Source organism: Globicephala melas, chromosome 15 (assembly GCF_963455315.2).
Source record: "Globicephala melas chromosome 15, mGloMel1.2, whole genome shotgun sequence".
Classification (NCBI taxonomy): Eukaryota; Metazoa; Chordata; class Mammalia; order Artiodactyla; family Delphinidae; genus Globicephala; species Globicephala melas.
In genome coordinates, this window is record NC_083328.1 from 50,698,429 (window position 1) to 50,715,153 (window position 16,725).

Here is a 16,725-nt window from a genome sequence, read left to right on the forward strand (position 1 = left end):
AATTTAGTATAAGTGGAATCATATAGTAGGTATCTTTTCATTAATAAGCTTTAGTTTTTATAGCCGTTTTTGCTTTACAGCAAAGTTGAGAAGAAAGTACAGAGTTCTCATATACCCCTGTCCCCGTACCCACCACTTCCCCTACTATGTGTATCTCGCACCACAGTAGTATACTCGTTGCAATCGGTGAACCTACATTAACACTTCATTATCACCCAAAGTCCATAGTTTACATTTAGGGTTTACTCTTGGTGTTGTACATTCTATGGATGTGGAAAAATGTATAATGACACGTATCTACCATTGTAGTATCATACAGAATAGTTTCACTGCCCTAAAATCCCTTGTGCTCTGCCTGCTAATCCCTCCCCCCAGCTCCTGATCTTTTTTAGCATCTCCATCGTTTTGCCTTTTTCCGGAATGTTATATAGCTGGAATCATACAGTGTGTCACTTTTTCAGACTGGCTTCTTTCACTTAGTAATGTACATTTAAATTTCATCCATGTCTTTTTATGACTCAATAGCTCATTTCTTTTTAGAACTAAATACCATTCCACTGTCTGGATATGCCACTGATTATTTATCCATTCACCTGCTAAATGGCACCGTGGTTACTTTCAAAATTTTGTCAATTATGAATAAAGCTGCTAAAAACATCCCTGTTAAGTTTTTGTGTGGACATAAGTTTTCAATTCATTTGGATAAATAACAAGGAATACAACTTGCTGGATCATATAGTAAGAGTATGTTGAGTTTTGTAAGAAACTGCCAAACTGTTTTCCAAAATGGTTTCATCATTTTGCATTCCCACCATCAATGGCCAAGAGTTCCCGTTGCTCCACAGCCTCTACCGGATACTTTTTTTTTTTTTTTTGTGGTACGCAGGCCTCTCACTGTTGTGGCCTCTCCCGTTGCGGGTCACAGGCTCCGGACGCGCAGGCTCAGCGGCCATGGCTCATGGGCCTAGCCGCCCCGCGGCATGTGGGATCTTCCCGGACCGGGGCACGAGCTCGTGTCCCCTGCATTGGCAAGCGGACTCTCAACCACTGCGCCACCAGGGAAGCCCTACTGGATACTTTTTGATCTGGTGTTTTTCATTAAAAGCAGCTAATAATGTCACTAGTAGAAAAACATGTTTCTCAAGAAAAAAAAGAAAGAATTTAAAATCAAAGTTGAGAGCCACACACTGATCTTGCAAATTGACATTAAATTTATTTATTTTTTTTTAATTTGGCTGCACTGGTCTTAGTGGGCACGTGGGTTCTTAGTTACGGCATGTGGGATCTAGTTCCAGGCATTGGGAGCATGGAGTCTTAACCACTGGACCACCAGGGAAGTCCCAACATTAAATATTTTAGTTGTAATTTCTTAAGACTTTTCCAAGACCACCTGCATACACATTTATACTATTCTGTGAAAAGCAAGCACCTTACCTGCACTGAACAAGTGGCTGCAATAACCCCATCAACAGGCGTTTCAGAGAAGGGATCAAATGTTCGATCAGGCCGTCTCATGAAATCTGGTTTGAGAAGGTACCTGATGGGACAAAAGTGCAAAAGGAGTTTATTTTGTTAGTTATTTTTATAAAGGCTAAGAAAACCACTATTCAGGATACTGAATACTTATCTATCCCCATTTCTAACTTAGGAGCTAGGCTTTTAGGTAGAGGATCTCAAGGACTGAAGAGAATATCCCTGCCCTGTGGATAATCCTAATGAGGAGCAGGGAAGAGCAAATGTTCTCTAGATTCCAGGCTCTGGGACATCTATGACTTCCTGACACGACCATCTTCTCTGGAACTTGTTTATGCTCTTACATACACAAAATAATAATGAAAAACCAACTAAATGAGCTATAGTTATCAAAATATGGGAAATATGTGATATTATTTATTGTTTTAATTAATGTATTAAATTATGAGATATAATGATAAGTTTGATAACTACATAGTTTCAAAGTGCCGATAATCATAAGAATATTTTGAGAGATCTCTAACAAAAGTAATGAGATATCTGTGATTTATATCAGTGTCAGTGTCAGAGGTATCATTAACATTACTGTGGATTGTTGTGTATTTTCATAATCGAAGGGAATGTAAAGTTTCAGTTAGAGGTAGGTGAAGATAAAGATGTTATTATTTCTCCAATTCTAGCCAGGCTAATTAGGTAAGAAAATGAAATAAAAAGGCATCCAGCCTGGAAAGAAGAAGTATTTAATACTATTTCTATTCTCAGATGATATGATCTTATATATAGAAAATCCTAAAGAATCCACTAAAAAGCTATTCGAACTAATAAACGAGTTCAGCAAGCTTACAGCGTACAAAATCAATATATAAAAATCAATTGTATTTCTATGCACCAAGCAATGAACAATCCAAAAATGAAATTAAGTAAACAATTCCATTTTTAACAGAACCTAAAATAATAAAATACTTAGGAATACATTTAACAAAATAAGTACATATACTTGGAAAACCACAAAAAATTGTTGAAGAAAATTTTAAAAGAACTAAATAAATGGAAAGATATCTTGTGTTCATGGATCAGAAGGCTTAATATTGTTAAGATGGTGTTAGTCCCCAAATTGATATACAGATTCAATACAATCCCTACCAAAATCCCAGCTGTCTTCTTTATAGAAATTGACAAGTTGATCCTAAAATTCAATTGGAAACTCAAGGACCAAGAACTCCCCAAACATTCTTGATAAAGAAGAACAAAGTAGGAGGTCTCATATTTCTCAATTTTAAAACTTTCTACAAATCAACAATAACCTAAGCATCTTGGTACTGGCAAAAAGATAGATATATAAATCAGTGAGATAGAATTGGGAGTCCAAAAATAAATTCATATCTATGTTCAACTGATTTTTGACAAGGATGCCAAGACTAGTCAGTGAGGGAAAGAACAGTCTTTAAACAAATGATGCTAGGACAACTGGAGAGCCACGTGCAAAAGAATAAAATTAGTCCCTTCTTTCACATCATACACAAAAATTATCTCAAAATGGATCAAAGACCTAAAAGTAAAAGCTATAACTATAAAATTCTTAGAAGAAGACTTAGGGATAAATCTTTGTGACTTGGAATTTGACAATGGATTATTAGACATAACACCAAAAGCACAAGCAATGAGCAAAAATATCAATACATAAACTTCACTTCACCATAAAGACTTTTACACTTCAAAGAACACTCTCAAGAAAGTGAAAAGACTAGTCATAGAATGAGAAAAATATTTGCAAATCATTTACCTGATAAGAGGCTTGTATCTAAAATATATGAAGAACAACCCAGTTAAACAATGGGCAAATGATTTGAATAGACAGTTCTCCAAATAAGATATACAAATGGCCGGCAAGCACTTGAAAAGACACTTAATATCATGAGTCATCAGAGAAATGCAAACCAGTACCATAATAAGATACCACTGCACACACACTAGGTCGGCTACAATAAAAAAAAAAAAGTCAGATAATAGTAACTACGGACGAGGAGATGGAGAAATTGGAGCCTTCATACGACATTGCTGGTGGGAATGTAAAATGATGCAGCCACTTTGGAAAACAGTCTGTAGTTTCTCAAACAGTTAAACATAGAGTTACCATATGACCCAGCGATTCTCTTAGGTATACACCCAAGAGAAGTGAAAACATCTGTCCATACAGAAACTCGTACATGAATTTTCATAGTGGCATTATTTGTAATAACCAAAAGATAGAAACAATCCAAATGTCCATCAAAAGATGAATGGATATACAATATGAGGTATATCCATATAATGGAAAATTATTCAGCAATAAAAAGAAATAAAGTACTGATATACACTACAACACAGGTGAACCTTGAAACCATTATGCTAAGTGAAACAAGACAGTCATAAAAGGTCACATATTATATGAATCCATTTACATGAAATGTGCAGAACAGGCAAAAATATAGTGACAGTGTGTAGATTGGTGGTTGCTTAATGCTGGGATGGGGGCAGGGGTTGTTGGAAGGTGACAGCTAAAGGGTATGAGTTTTCTTTTTTGTATGACTAAAATGTTTTAAAATTGATCTCCAGCACTGTCTGCCCCTTATCCCCACTGGGTATGGTCACAGAATCACACCTTGGCTAGATTCCATAACTTTCCTGAAACTCGTGTTAAAGAACTGCATCTCTCTAAAAGAAATACTTTTTGTTAGGAATGACTATAACCATAGATAAGAAAATTCTACATCAATGTGATTAGTATATAAAGGAAAATAAAAGCACTTTCCCCAAAACTCTAGGTTTGCTTTTAGATGTAAAAGAATCGCAATTTGGGATCAAATCTTTCATATTCCTTAGGAGCATAACTTTTACTAGTTTCAACTCCAGATGGTGTCAAATTTATTACTATCTTCTAAAATACAACCAAAAAAGGAATCCCAAGGCATAATATTTTTCCTTAAAGGAAAGTTTAAAGTCATGTTTTTTTGTTTTTGACAAAGTTGCCATTCTTTGCTATCTTCAAAGTCTGAACAAAAAAGTGTTAAAAAGCCCACATTCCACTTGGATATAATAATCATTAAAAAACCCGAGGACAACACTGACTTTTAAATAAAGGATATAGAGAGTTTATAAAATAGTTAACATATTAAAGATGACATTGAACATTCACCTGTCTCCAATATATCAATACAAGATCTCTGCATAGAAGATATTGTTTTCTATGTTTATAGAGCTTTGATTTGGACCTTTTATTGTGGCAACTGTTAACCACTGGAAAATATGATGATACAGCAAAAACTCAAGACTTAGGATGGGAAGTAGATGAGTGAATACAATTCTACACACACTTCTCCAAGGGAAGCCTACTAGCTTTGCCTGGCCAAGCATCAGACATCAGCTGTGAGGCGAGGTCATGGATCATGGCTCTAGCTTTCACATGGAGGCAGCATTTGGATTCCAGCTGTGTGAAATGAGGGAATCTGCCTTCTGCGAAAGGTGGGACTCGGGGTCCATAAAGGACTGTAGTCATTCATCCAGTCCAGAATCTCCTAGGGCACTGGCTGTAGAGATTCAGGACTCCCTGTGGTGCCCCTCAGTCATTTCTGAAGGGTCAGGAGCCCCTTCTCACCAAAAACAGAGAAATGTCATATTGATGATGTTTCAGTACCAAAAGGATTCTTCCACATTCCCTGCTGCTCTCAGACCTGCTTAGAAGAAAACTAATCTGTGAAAGCGTGATCCAAAATAAAAAAATGTCAGGAGGAAACGGCAAGAAATCCAAGTCCGATTCTCCAAAGTTGGCAGCTTGCAGTGTAATGTGTTCATTTATATACTTAAAAAATAAAAGAGACTGTGTAGAAGTGATACCGAGCAGGACCCTGTGGGGCTCCTGGACACAAAAGCCTGTCTGTGTCCCCCCATTTTTTGTTTGTAGGAAATAGGCTTCATTCAGCCTCCACCACCTTCCCTGAGTTCCAATGAGCAGGTTCAAACAGTTGTTAAATCAGGGAAGGGAGGAAATGCGGAGACAAAGGAAGAACAGTCAAGAAACAATAGTGCAGCCTTGGGGCAAGGTCCTGGTCCTCCCTCAAGGGATACACAAAACAATATCTTTGAGCTGTTTTGCAGTTACTGAACCCCCACCAGGTGGGAGAAGTTAACTGTATGCTGCCCACAAGTACCAGACCCCAGACTGGTTGGAACCAAGAGGTTGATGATGCTGACTCCCAATTACCTCACCACCAACCAATCAGAAGAATATCCATGAGCTGATCACACCCTCTTTGAACCATTTCTATAAAACTCCTCACTACCCCCTCCGGGTTAGGACACACAATTTTGAGGTCATTAGACCAATGTGGCCCTCTTTGCCTGGCAAAGCAATAAAGCTGCTCTTTTCTACTTCACCCAAAACTCCATCTCGAGATTTAATTTGGTATCAGGGTACAGAGGCTGGATTTGGCTACAGAAGTCTGATAGGATCCCTGGCTTGGGGGTGACACTTAGCCAGCTTGTCTTGAACGAGTGTCAATTTCGGGCCTAAGGTGGCAGAGACTGTCACTCACAGACCTGGAGGCTGTGTAGGTCCAGGGACCCTGGGCATCGATGCGGAAGCAGGAGCTGGAGCCCTGGCTTTATGGGGGTGGGGTTTGTGCCACTGCAGGCCTAAAAGGCACAGAATGTCTCTGTACAGAAACACAGCCCTCAGACACAGCCCAGAAGGATTTTTTATTTATTTATATTTTTTAACATCATTATTGGAGTATAATTGCTTTACAATGGTATGTAAGTTTCTGCTGTTTAACAAAGTGAATCAACTATACATAAACATATATCCCCATATCTCTTCCCTCTTGCATCTCCCTCCCACCCTCCCAATCCCACCCCTCTAGGTGGTCACAAAGCACCGAGCTGATCTCCCTGTGCTATGTGGCTGCTTCCCACTAGCTATCTATTTTACATTTGGTAGTGTATGTATGTCCATGCCACTCTTTCACTTTGCCCCAGCTTACCCTTCCCCCTCCCTGTGTCCTCAAGTCCATTCTCTACATCTGTGTCTCTATTCCCATCTTGCCCCTAGGTTCATCATGACCATTTTTTTTTTTAGATTCCATATATAGGTGTTAGCATACAGTATTTGTTTTTCTCTTTATGACTTACTTCACTCTGTATGACAGACTCTAGGTCCATCTACCTCACTACAAGTAACTCAATCCACAAGGATTTTTTAAAAGTCCCTGCAGGTGGGCAGAAGAATGACAAGGGTAGTGCAGTGAGAGCCATCGGGTGCCTCAGATGCCCTTGCTCAGTGGCTGGCCCATCTCCACCAGCTATGACTCCTCAGGGGCACAGCACACTCGTGAGAAAGATTGCCTCTCTCTGCCCTGTTGGTGACAACCTCTTCCTCCAGGCTGAGTGTGGGGAAAAGGGAAGGGGCAGGGGGACATGAGACTGAACAATACTGTTAATGTCTCTTGTAGTCAGGCTGCCCCAAGGAACAATCATATTTTTTAGTCCCCCTGATGGGACTTCAGCTTTTGGTCACATCACCTCAAACACATGAGCACAGAATTCAGGCTAATGTAGCACCATCCTTGCTCATGAACATATTTTAAAATACACAATGGTGTGGAAGGTGAGACACTGAGCAAGTGAACTATGGCAAATCGGAAACTCCTGAAAAGAAACATAGTGAAGGCGTAGAACTCTTGTTGGTGTAACAGAGCAGGACCCTATGGGGCCTTCCTGGGACAGACTTCTTCGCTACATCCTCTGCCTTAGCTCCTCTCTGAAGTACCTAGATAACAGTATCTGATGCATATTTCCTGAGTTTTTCAGATGCCATTCCACCACCAAATGGAAGAAATTAATTACTTGCACGTGGCCCCCAGACCTACTGGAGCCTAAGGATTGATAATATGAACCCCTGTGACACTGCCCTATTACCTCACCATCAACCAATCAGAGAACTGTGCACAAGCCCAATTGTGTGTGCCCTGTGACACCCTCCCCCCGCCCATCATCTAGCCTTTAAAAATGCTTTGCTGAAACCCTTCAGGGAGTTCAGGAGTTTTAGAGCACTAGCCACCCGTTCTTCCTGTATAGGGCCTTACAATAAATGCTGCACTTTCCTTCACCACAACGTGGTGTCAGTAGACTGACTTTACTGCGTGTGCGCGAGCAGACCCAAGTTTGGCTCAGTAACAGTGGGACCCCTTTGACGTGGAAACAACTCCCCTCCCTGTGTCAGGGCAGGATAAGCCATCAAACGGCTGAGGTGAAAGGAAAAGCTCCTTTGGCATCCGTGAGCCGCAGGAAGGTTCAGGGAGTGAGCACAGCCAGGTGTGAACCATGAGGGCTGTCTCTTGGGCTCTTTACAGGCCTGTTGTGAGCAGACCACTCATTTTATCTTGTGTGATTCCTGCCTGTGATCGGTCATACGGGCTTAAGCTTTCTTGCAACCTCACTTTTTCACAGAAATCTGCAGTTCATGAAGTACTTCACATAGACTCAGTCCAAACCCTCTGAGCTGTCACAGCAAACCCAGGGTGGCAGGCGTTACCAGCTTCATTTTATCAGCAGGAAACTGAGGTTTAGGGTCTAACACACCTGCCCAGGGCAACAACAGCATGTGGCGCACCCAGGGCTCAAACCCGGGTCAGGCTGGAGCCAAGGGCTTTTACCCCCTGTGCCACAGCTGCCCCTGGAGTGTCATTGCCTAAGCCTCCACTGGGGGTCCACCCATCAATTTACCTACACAATCTCCTGGTTCTGAATGCTTTGCGCTAAATAACAAAGTAGCTTAAAAAAAAAAAAAAAAAAAAAAAAAAACCTCTGAAATGTGTATTTAGCTGTTTTCTTCTGACCCATAATCTTCTTTTTCCCCCTGTTTTATTGAGATATAATTGAAATATAACACTGTATTAGTTTAAGGTGTACAGTTTTTATTTCTTTCAAAATACACAGTAGAGGCAAATATCCTGTAAGCTGCTATATCCTGATTTGGGTAACAGGGTTGTCACCCGTGGGTATAGGTGAACTGACAGGCAGGAAGAGGTGGGAGTGGGCATTTTGAAACCATACGTGCTGAAAATTTTACCTTGACTGTTTTTAGCGATGGAAATTAAATATCCAACCAGGGAGGCCAGGAACACCCTGACAGTAGCATGGCAGGATGAGACGGTACTCTATTGAATTAGTCTAGAGGTCTCTGGGCAGTGGTTCGTGATTATTTATGGGCAGTGCTGCTTGGGGACATTTGCATGGAGAAAAAAAATGGTCACACAGTTTTTTTTCATATGTATAGAATGTTAACTTCATTTAACCTTTCAGTGTTTCAATGAAATGAACATTTCCTATTTCACTACTTGGTTTGCAGATTTTAGGGAGCTCTGTTTAAGTAACTGGAACAACATTTATAGTGTTATTTTTTGGTAACTGCTATTTACAAGACATACAAAACATGTCTATCAAAGGAGGACAAACCTTCTTCCTAGCTGAAATAAATTCCACTTGACACCTAGGACTTCATTATATATTAAATCAACTTCATTCCTCTCTAGGTCGTATGTAAAATACACATATTTAATGTCTTTGTCTACTGCTGATGTCCAAATGAGCAGATTCATTATCTGTCCTAGCTATAAAAACCTCTGCTACTGAATTTAAAGTGAGAGCACTAAACTCTAGAGTGTGTATAATAAACTCCTTAACTAGTCGTTATTTTTTTTTTTAAATCTGCTTAGTTAAACAGGGGTCCCGTGAAGAATGTACGTTGCAGATGTAATTTACCTGGGGATTTCATTTGTTTCTATCCCATCCCTCAAACCCAGCTTAAATTCAGCAGCTCCTAATTAAAAATGACACGGTTTCATTACAGCTGTAGTATGGAGTGTGGAACACAGTGACTACAGTTTAAATCACATTACTTACCCGCACGATCCATTATACTCAAATTTTCCCTGATTCAATTGCATCGCTAAATCTGTTAAGAGACAAAAATAATTTAGCATCTCGTCTCCTCGGACAAAGAAGATCTTGATGGCGTGATTTCAAACAACGGAAATCAGATACTGACCCCTGGCTGAAAGGTCTTTTTTTAACACCACAAGGTTAAAGGGTCTGTTTAAGGCATACAACTCTCTCTTCCATGTTGAAATGACCTTGTGTTTAAACTAACCAAATAATCTGTGTTCATAGAGATCATGTTGGCAATGCTTTAAAATTTGGATTCAATATATGCTTCATATGATTGTTGAGTTAGTGTTGAGAGTACAGATGTCCAAGCTGATATATAGTTAGAGGAGATGTGCCTTACCATCCCAGAGGAAGGGTACACCGAACATACCCAGTAGGGTCATGTGAATATAAAACTCGATTAAAATAAAAAATAAACTAGGTAAGTATGTAAAAATTGACTTAAGGTGACTTCAGGAGAATTCTTCTAGTGGGGTCTAGTGACAGGGCATGGCTTATAGTTTTTCTCTTGCAGGCAAACGCAATGTTCTTTCTTTTCATCAGCAAAAGAAATGAGCAGCTGATGGATTTTTTTTTTCTTCTCAAAGTGCTGTGATTAAACCTAACGTTATAGAATACAACGTAAGCTGACCTAGATCATAAGCTGCCTTTGGACCATTTAATCCATATAACAGAGTCACTGACAACAAATAATAAAACTTGACCTCTTTTTAAGTAAGTAAAATCAGCAGTGCCTTTTAATCATACTTTGTCTCTGTTAGAAACACTCCAGGGCTGTGCTGGTACCTGGTCACAGTTTAGCAGAGTGAGCACTGATAGGGATGCTGAGCAGAAATCTGAACCCAGTTCCTGATCACTGAGGCAGCATCACCAAGGGGTGGGAAACACAGTCAGGTCGCATTCATGCCAAGGGAATGCAAGTCATAGGACCTTTCGATCAGTACAGATCGTAGGGAGCAAGGTGGATTGAGATTCACAAAATATGGTGGATGGACTTGAAAAGAAAATGCCCCCCAAATGGGGAAACATGGGAGGTACCATCATAGAGCAAAGAACAGAACAAGAAAGGTGTTTTGGTATTTTTCTTAACCAATGTTAAGGACCATGCTGTGGCATTAACCACAGAAAGTGAATAGGTTTTGTGGCATATTTCTCACCTGTTTTAGGTGAGTAACTAGAGCTTATTATTTTTCTATTTTTAATTGCAATCCTAGGCCCTTAAGCAAACTTTGAAAACTTGACAAATTTTGTTTATGCATTCACAAAAATTGACTGCTCTCCTTGCAGGGAAAAAAAAAAAAAAAGATTATATACTGGAAACTTGCCTCAGAATACACTTTGGAGGAACAAGTTATATATTAGTACCTCTAAGGGTATAGAACTCCTTAAACACCATTTTAGCAGAATCTACTCTATAATATTCTGCACTCTTATGGTGAGATGCCACTATTTTGCTGATCTCCTGCTGAATGTTAACAGTGGGAAGGGTACTTTCCCAAGGAGAAATGAGTCATAGTTACTGTACAAAGATGCTCAAATACTTCTCACTTCATTCTGCCTCTGGACGAGAAGGTAAGTTTGATCCAAAAAGAAGAAAAATTAGACATATTTTGGCAAAAGGGACAATGTTTAGCAGATTAGTCATGGCATTTCCAAAAGGATATTCAATTGAAATCAAAATCTATTGTCTTCTACCATTGTTTTATTGCTCTAGTTTGCATTTTTAATTTCTCACCATTCTATAAATCCAACAACACATTGTGTTGCCATATGTCTGCTTCCATGAAAAAAATGCCCACAACCAACTGATGGCAACTGTTGGCACCGTCCTGTCAAAGCATTCTCGTGGAATTCGAGGTCACTGGACATCAGTTCCTACCTGGGGTTTGATAGTTCAGCGAAACCATCTGGCAGCCAGCGTTCCAGAAAATCTGAGGCATGTAATTACTGGAATCGACTCGGCCTCCCTTGGGGTAAATGCGACTCATTTGCCGTTTGTTATAACTGTGTAACATATTAAGGAAAATGGCAAAAAGAGTATTCCGGCAGTGCCAAAGAGCTAAAACAATGAAGATCTAGACCAAAAATGACACACATATGACAACAGAGAACAAATTTCACATGTATAAAGGCTGCTTAAGAGAAAAACCACAGTTCACCGTGTGGATTATAAAAACAATCCACATTTGGGCAGGTTTTCCCGGCTGCTGTGGTCTTTCACATACATTATTTTATTAGTTCTACAACCACAATAATATATTAGCCATTTTTCTATTTTAGAGATTCCTGCCAAACCCGAAGTTCACCAACCACTTATTCCACTTAATACGTAAGGATACTTCACAAATTCAATCGCATGTGTCTTCAAGTAGCCCAGACCAACTGACTCATTAAAAGAAGACATGTTATAATGAATATTGCGTTCTGTAAAGGAAAGCAAAGATGCACTTAGAAACCCTGCCATCAAACCCTCACAGAAAGACAAGCCATAAATATAATTACACCCTGAATCATGAAGCCTTGGAGGCAGATGCTTCCTTACTATATCAGTAGCTCCTAATTTCATTAACATCCTGTGGCTGGAGATGGCTGACTTAAGAAAAGTGTGATGAATTAAGTTTGGAGTCATTAAACCAATTACGTGTATACCAATTGCCATTCATAGCCACCCCTGAAATATGTATTTCCAATGAGGATGATAGCTTCTCCAGTCCAGAAATAATTATGAAAAGTCTGAAAATACTTGATACGTTTTTGGAGACCAGCTTTCGACAGAAAGCAGTCTTATAAAAAAGTATATCTAATGCAAGAGGCTAACCTCTTGGATTGCTACCAAATCCATAGTCTGTCAGAGCCACCTTGTGGACGATGTCGGGAACGACAACACAAGGCCCCCACATGCCAAGGACGTGTCACTACGTGGTCTACGCAATGAAAATAAGGTGAGATGGAACAGTCCACGTGCCCAGAAAAGAAAATGGCAGCAAGTCAGATCACAGCTCACAGCATAACGTAAGAAAAGCAGACAAAAAAGGCAATAGCATTTAGCCTTCGGTGTTACCTTCAGCCACATGGAAACCTTGAAACTTTACGGGCTGTGCATAGTTGATCATTGTGGACAAATACGGATGGATATTAGTGGTGGCGCCTACATATTTATAAGATGCCATCCATGCCTGCTCATCTTCTATAGTTACCAGGCCCTACGAGCACAACAAAGGGAACATGCACGTCAGTGACTTCAGCAGGACTCTCAGATTTACGCTTCAGACTGCCTCACTAGCGATAATTTGCACACACACAGATCGAAAGATAAAGACTTCTTTCTTCTCAGTTATCCTAACTAAAGGATAACTTTAAAAGTGAATGTCCACTGTAGCTCCAAATAATGCAAATGGAGATAATAGTAAAATATGAAGTTTACCTTACATTTGGGGGACATTTTTTAGATTTTCAAAGGACTTTATTCTGGAAACTATACTGAAGTTCATAGCAATGCTATGAAATATATATAGCAGGTATTATCATTCATGATTTCACAAATTGTGGCATAACGTCAAAAACGGTGGTCCTTCAATTTTAGTGTAAATCTAGGCTTGTTAAATCACAGATTCCGGGGACCCACTCTCAGAGTTTCTGATAAAGTGAGTCTGGGGTGAGGCCCAATAATTGGCATTTCTAACTAGTTCCCAAGTGCTAATGATATGGGTGGTCTGGGGAACCACACTTTGTCTAACACTGCTTCGGAAACCAAGCCACATACATAAATGGTTTACGGTATTAAAAAAAAATGCTTATTCTTAAACTAATGTGAGACCCCACTATACACGACCTATTACTGCATTGTTTTGCATAGAGGCAAAGAGAAACAACTTATTGTAGTTCGTTTCGTAGTAAATCAGAACAAAAGCAACAAAATCAACAACAAAAATAACGCCTTCAAAAGTGATCTACATTTAGTTGAGATTGATAGTGAGGAATGAACTGCTGACTCACATGAATCAATTCATTGGTTAAAAAAATAGGCCATTTGCTTATCTGATAACTTAACATTCTAGATCATCAAACTAATTGCACCAGTAAAAGTCTGAGATAAATAATCAAATAATGTAACTTGGGATTTTTTAAAAATAAATTTTTCATATGTCCTGACTCCCCAAATAAGGGCAGAGGCATGTCTAATTCCTTTCTTGTGTGTTTAATGATAAGTAACACTGTACCATAAGTTAGGTACTGGCCTGAGTCCCTGCATGACAACCTCGTTCCTGTCAGTCATCATGTGTAGCAAGGATTAGAGTCTGACCCACTGACCACATGAGAAGACTGAGTCCTTAAAGATTAAAATAACTTGGTCACAGCTACTTAGCTAATAAATATCAGTGATCACAGGTCAACCTGTCCTTTGTTGACCCCAATACCTTACGAATTTCTAGTAGGAGAGAATTTCACAAATATCTTGGGCGAAGACTGGGATCAGACTTAACCAGAATTATTCCAAACAATATTTAGACAGTAAGAAGATAGGGTTTTACTCCAAATAAGATAAGACCCCATATACAACAAAATAGTATTTTCTGAAGCTCTGAAGTGTGGGAATCAAATGACAAGGTAAATTTTTGCATCTCACTACTATAATAAACCACATACATTTACTAAAAAAGACCACTTTGATATCATGAGCCGTGAAGAGGATAAAAGAAACTAAAAATGTAACTTTACTTTCCTTACAATAAAATCAACATCGAATAATGTTAGATAAAACTCCTAGAATGTGTACAACGTGAACTGACAATTTTTCAGAATGTCAATATAGTCAGAACAAGATCCCCTTCCCATTTTACTATAATATGAATTTGTTGACCTATAGGTCATTTTTATTTTAAAATTCAGTGTGTTGATTATTATGTACTCTTATTCTAGGAATGAAATCTCAAATTCCAACTACGAAATTGCCTAATTGCACTAAACACTTATTTTTAGGAAAATCATCTTATTTGCCTGTGCTCTGTTTTGTGATTTTATCAGGATATAATCATTTCATCACTGTGATTAATTCTTTCTTTTGAAGACTCATATGTAGATGCATTGAGCATGTAAATATTATACCTATAATACCTATAAACAGTCTGATATTTCATGGGGCAGTGGGTGGGGGAAGATAGAGTAACAACACTTAGTACAAAATGCTCAATATTAGAGGCCCACGTACTGTGTCTTATAATGAAAACAAAATGTACAATGAAATTATTTTGTTACCTTTTTGTTGTTTTCATGTTCAAGGTCATCTGAAGCCTAAATTAGAGAAAGATAAAAATAATTTACCTCTCTAAAGGGCAAACTTCCAAATTTACTAGCCATACATATGTAGATATTTAAATAAATTCATGTACACTTGTTATTCGATTTATTTGTTAAGATGGGAAATTACTGGTAACATAAAGGCATAGATAAAGTGAGAACTGAGAAGATATCATGGCATAGCTCTCTTTCACACCATAAAAGCTCATCTTAATGCTTATCTCCCTTCTTTGTTGATAGTCTTTGCCTATTTTGATGCTTCCTTATGGTAATTTAGTACATGATTTAGTGATGGGGCTTGGGAAATAATCGATGTGGTCACCTCCTCTGGTATGTAAAGGGTCACTCTTCAGCTATTCAACACTCATGTCTTGTGTTGATAAAGGCAGCATAAAGGTAAGCACTGAGTCTTAGTAGACATCTATTAGTCTGAAAGTAGCTGCAATTCTCTATATTGGAGAAGGTAGGGGTAATGGCAGTATTCCCTTGGCTTTGTTCGGCAGACAAATTTGCTTCCATTTTCTTAGCACCCAAGGCATACACCTACCCGCATCTTCATCCTCTGTCTTAATGATCAAGTATCGCTGCTCCCATCAAAGACCACACCCTTACATCACCATAATCCCACCCACGTCCAGGAATTCATTTATCACTCCAGATTCATTCATCCTAAAAATAATACTCCCTGGACTCCTCGGGTTCCCTTTAGCCACCAGCTCCCCTTTATAGCAAAACTGCCCAAAAGTGTAGTGTCTCCTCACTCACATCTATCTGCTACAGGGGTCCCAATCTCTGCACTGAGACTCCTTTTTCCAAGGTCGCCAATGACTCTTAGGCCAATGATTCTTGCATCTTCTTACTCAATCACTCAGTAGTATTAAAAAAATCAATCACTTTGCCAGGGGATAGCAGGTGGGGGAAATGAGATGTTGATCAAAGGGTACAAACTTCCAGTTATAAAAGGAATAAGTTCCGGGGCTCTCACGTACAGCATGGTGACTACAGTTAGGAAGACTGTATTGTATACTCAAAAGGTGCTAAGAGAGCAGATCTCAAATGTTCTCAGTGCGTGCGCACACACACACACACACACACACACACACACATCACTACCCCACACACAAAGGTAATTATGTGAGGCTACACTGCCCCGTTTCTTTAAACTTTTTCAGTAGCTTCACATTTCACTTAAATTAACATTTGAGTTTCTCACCATGCCCCCCGTCACATCCTTCATCCTCCAGTTCCCACCTGCCTGTCAAATCTCATCTTGTTTCACTCGACCTCTCACTCAACCCACTCTGTTCACCCTGCCTTTGTTGTTGCTACTGCTGTGGTCCCTCTCTGGGCAAAGCAACACCAAACCAAACCAAACAAAACCAAACCAAACCAACACCAAAGCATGGCCAGTTCCTCTTTACCCTTTGGGTTCTCATTTCCTTGTTTTATTCTCTCTGCCTCTTTTTTTTCCATCTGAGCACTCACTCTTAGTTTTGTAATAGCACCTATCACAAATTGTAATCATATAAATGACTGTTTACTTGTTTGTTGTCTGTTTCCCACCCCCTTCCAATAAACTCCCATCAGCCTATCAGCTCCATGAGGGCAGAAGCCAAGTGTGTTTTGACCCTTCTGGGTTGTTATGGCCTAGAAAGTGCCTGGCACATAGTGGGTACACAGTTACTATTTTTTTGGCTGAATGGTTGGATGGATGGAAATATTTTTAGGCTTATTCTACATTAAGAGGGAGACGAGATATCAACGAGTAGGACTGGTTTTCTAATGAGGGCTTGCTGGGGTGATCGGGGTCATTTTCCTGATGATTTGAATAGGTTAACCTTTGCTGCTGGGGTGCTGCTGTTTTCTCCCTGATCACCTATAATAATGCAATAAATAAAAACATCTGAAGGACATGGGCCGAAGAGGTAGGGGTCAACACTGGGCATGACTAATGAGTCACTTAAATGTCCT

At 39.4% G+C, this 16,725-nt stretch overlaps 1 protein-coding gene across 7 annotated transcripts in view; it reads right to left on the minus strand.

Annotated features, from left to right (window-relative positions):
- Positions 1-16,725, minus strand: part of PLCB4 (phospholipase C beta 4) — a 421,043-nt gene that overhangs the window by 52,748 nt on the left and 351,570 nt on the right. For all 7 annotated transcript variants that reach the window (XM_030872577.3, XM_060284138.2, XM_060284144.2 and 4 more), the window contains 6 exons: positions 14,713-14,748; positions 12,518-12,659; positions 11,796-11,880; positions 11,336-11,460; positions 9,412-9,463; positions 1,435-1,537 (listed from right to left, as the gene is read on the minus strand). In XM_030872577.3, the coding sequence (XP_030728437.1) occupies positions 1,435-1,537; positions 9,412-9,463; positions 11,336-11,460; positions 11,796-11,880; positions 12,518-12,659; positions 14,713-14,748 (543 nt within the window). The remainder of the gene's footprint in view (positions 1-1,434; positions 1,538-9,411; positions 9,464-11,335; positions 11,461-11,795; positions 11,881-12,517; positions 12,660-14,712; positions 14,749-16,725) is intronic.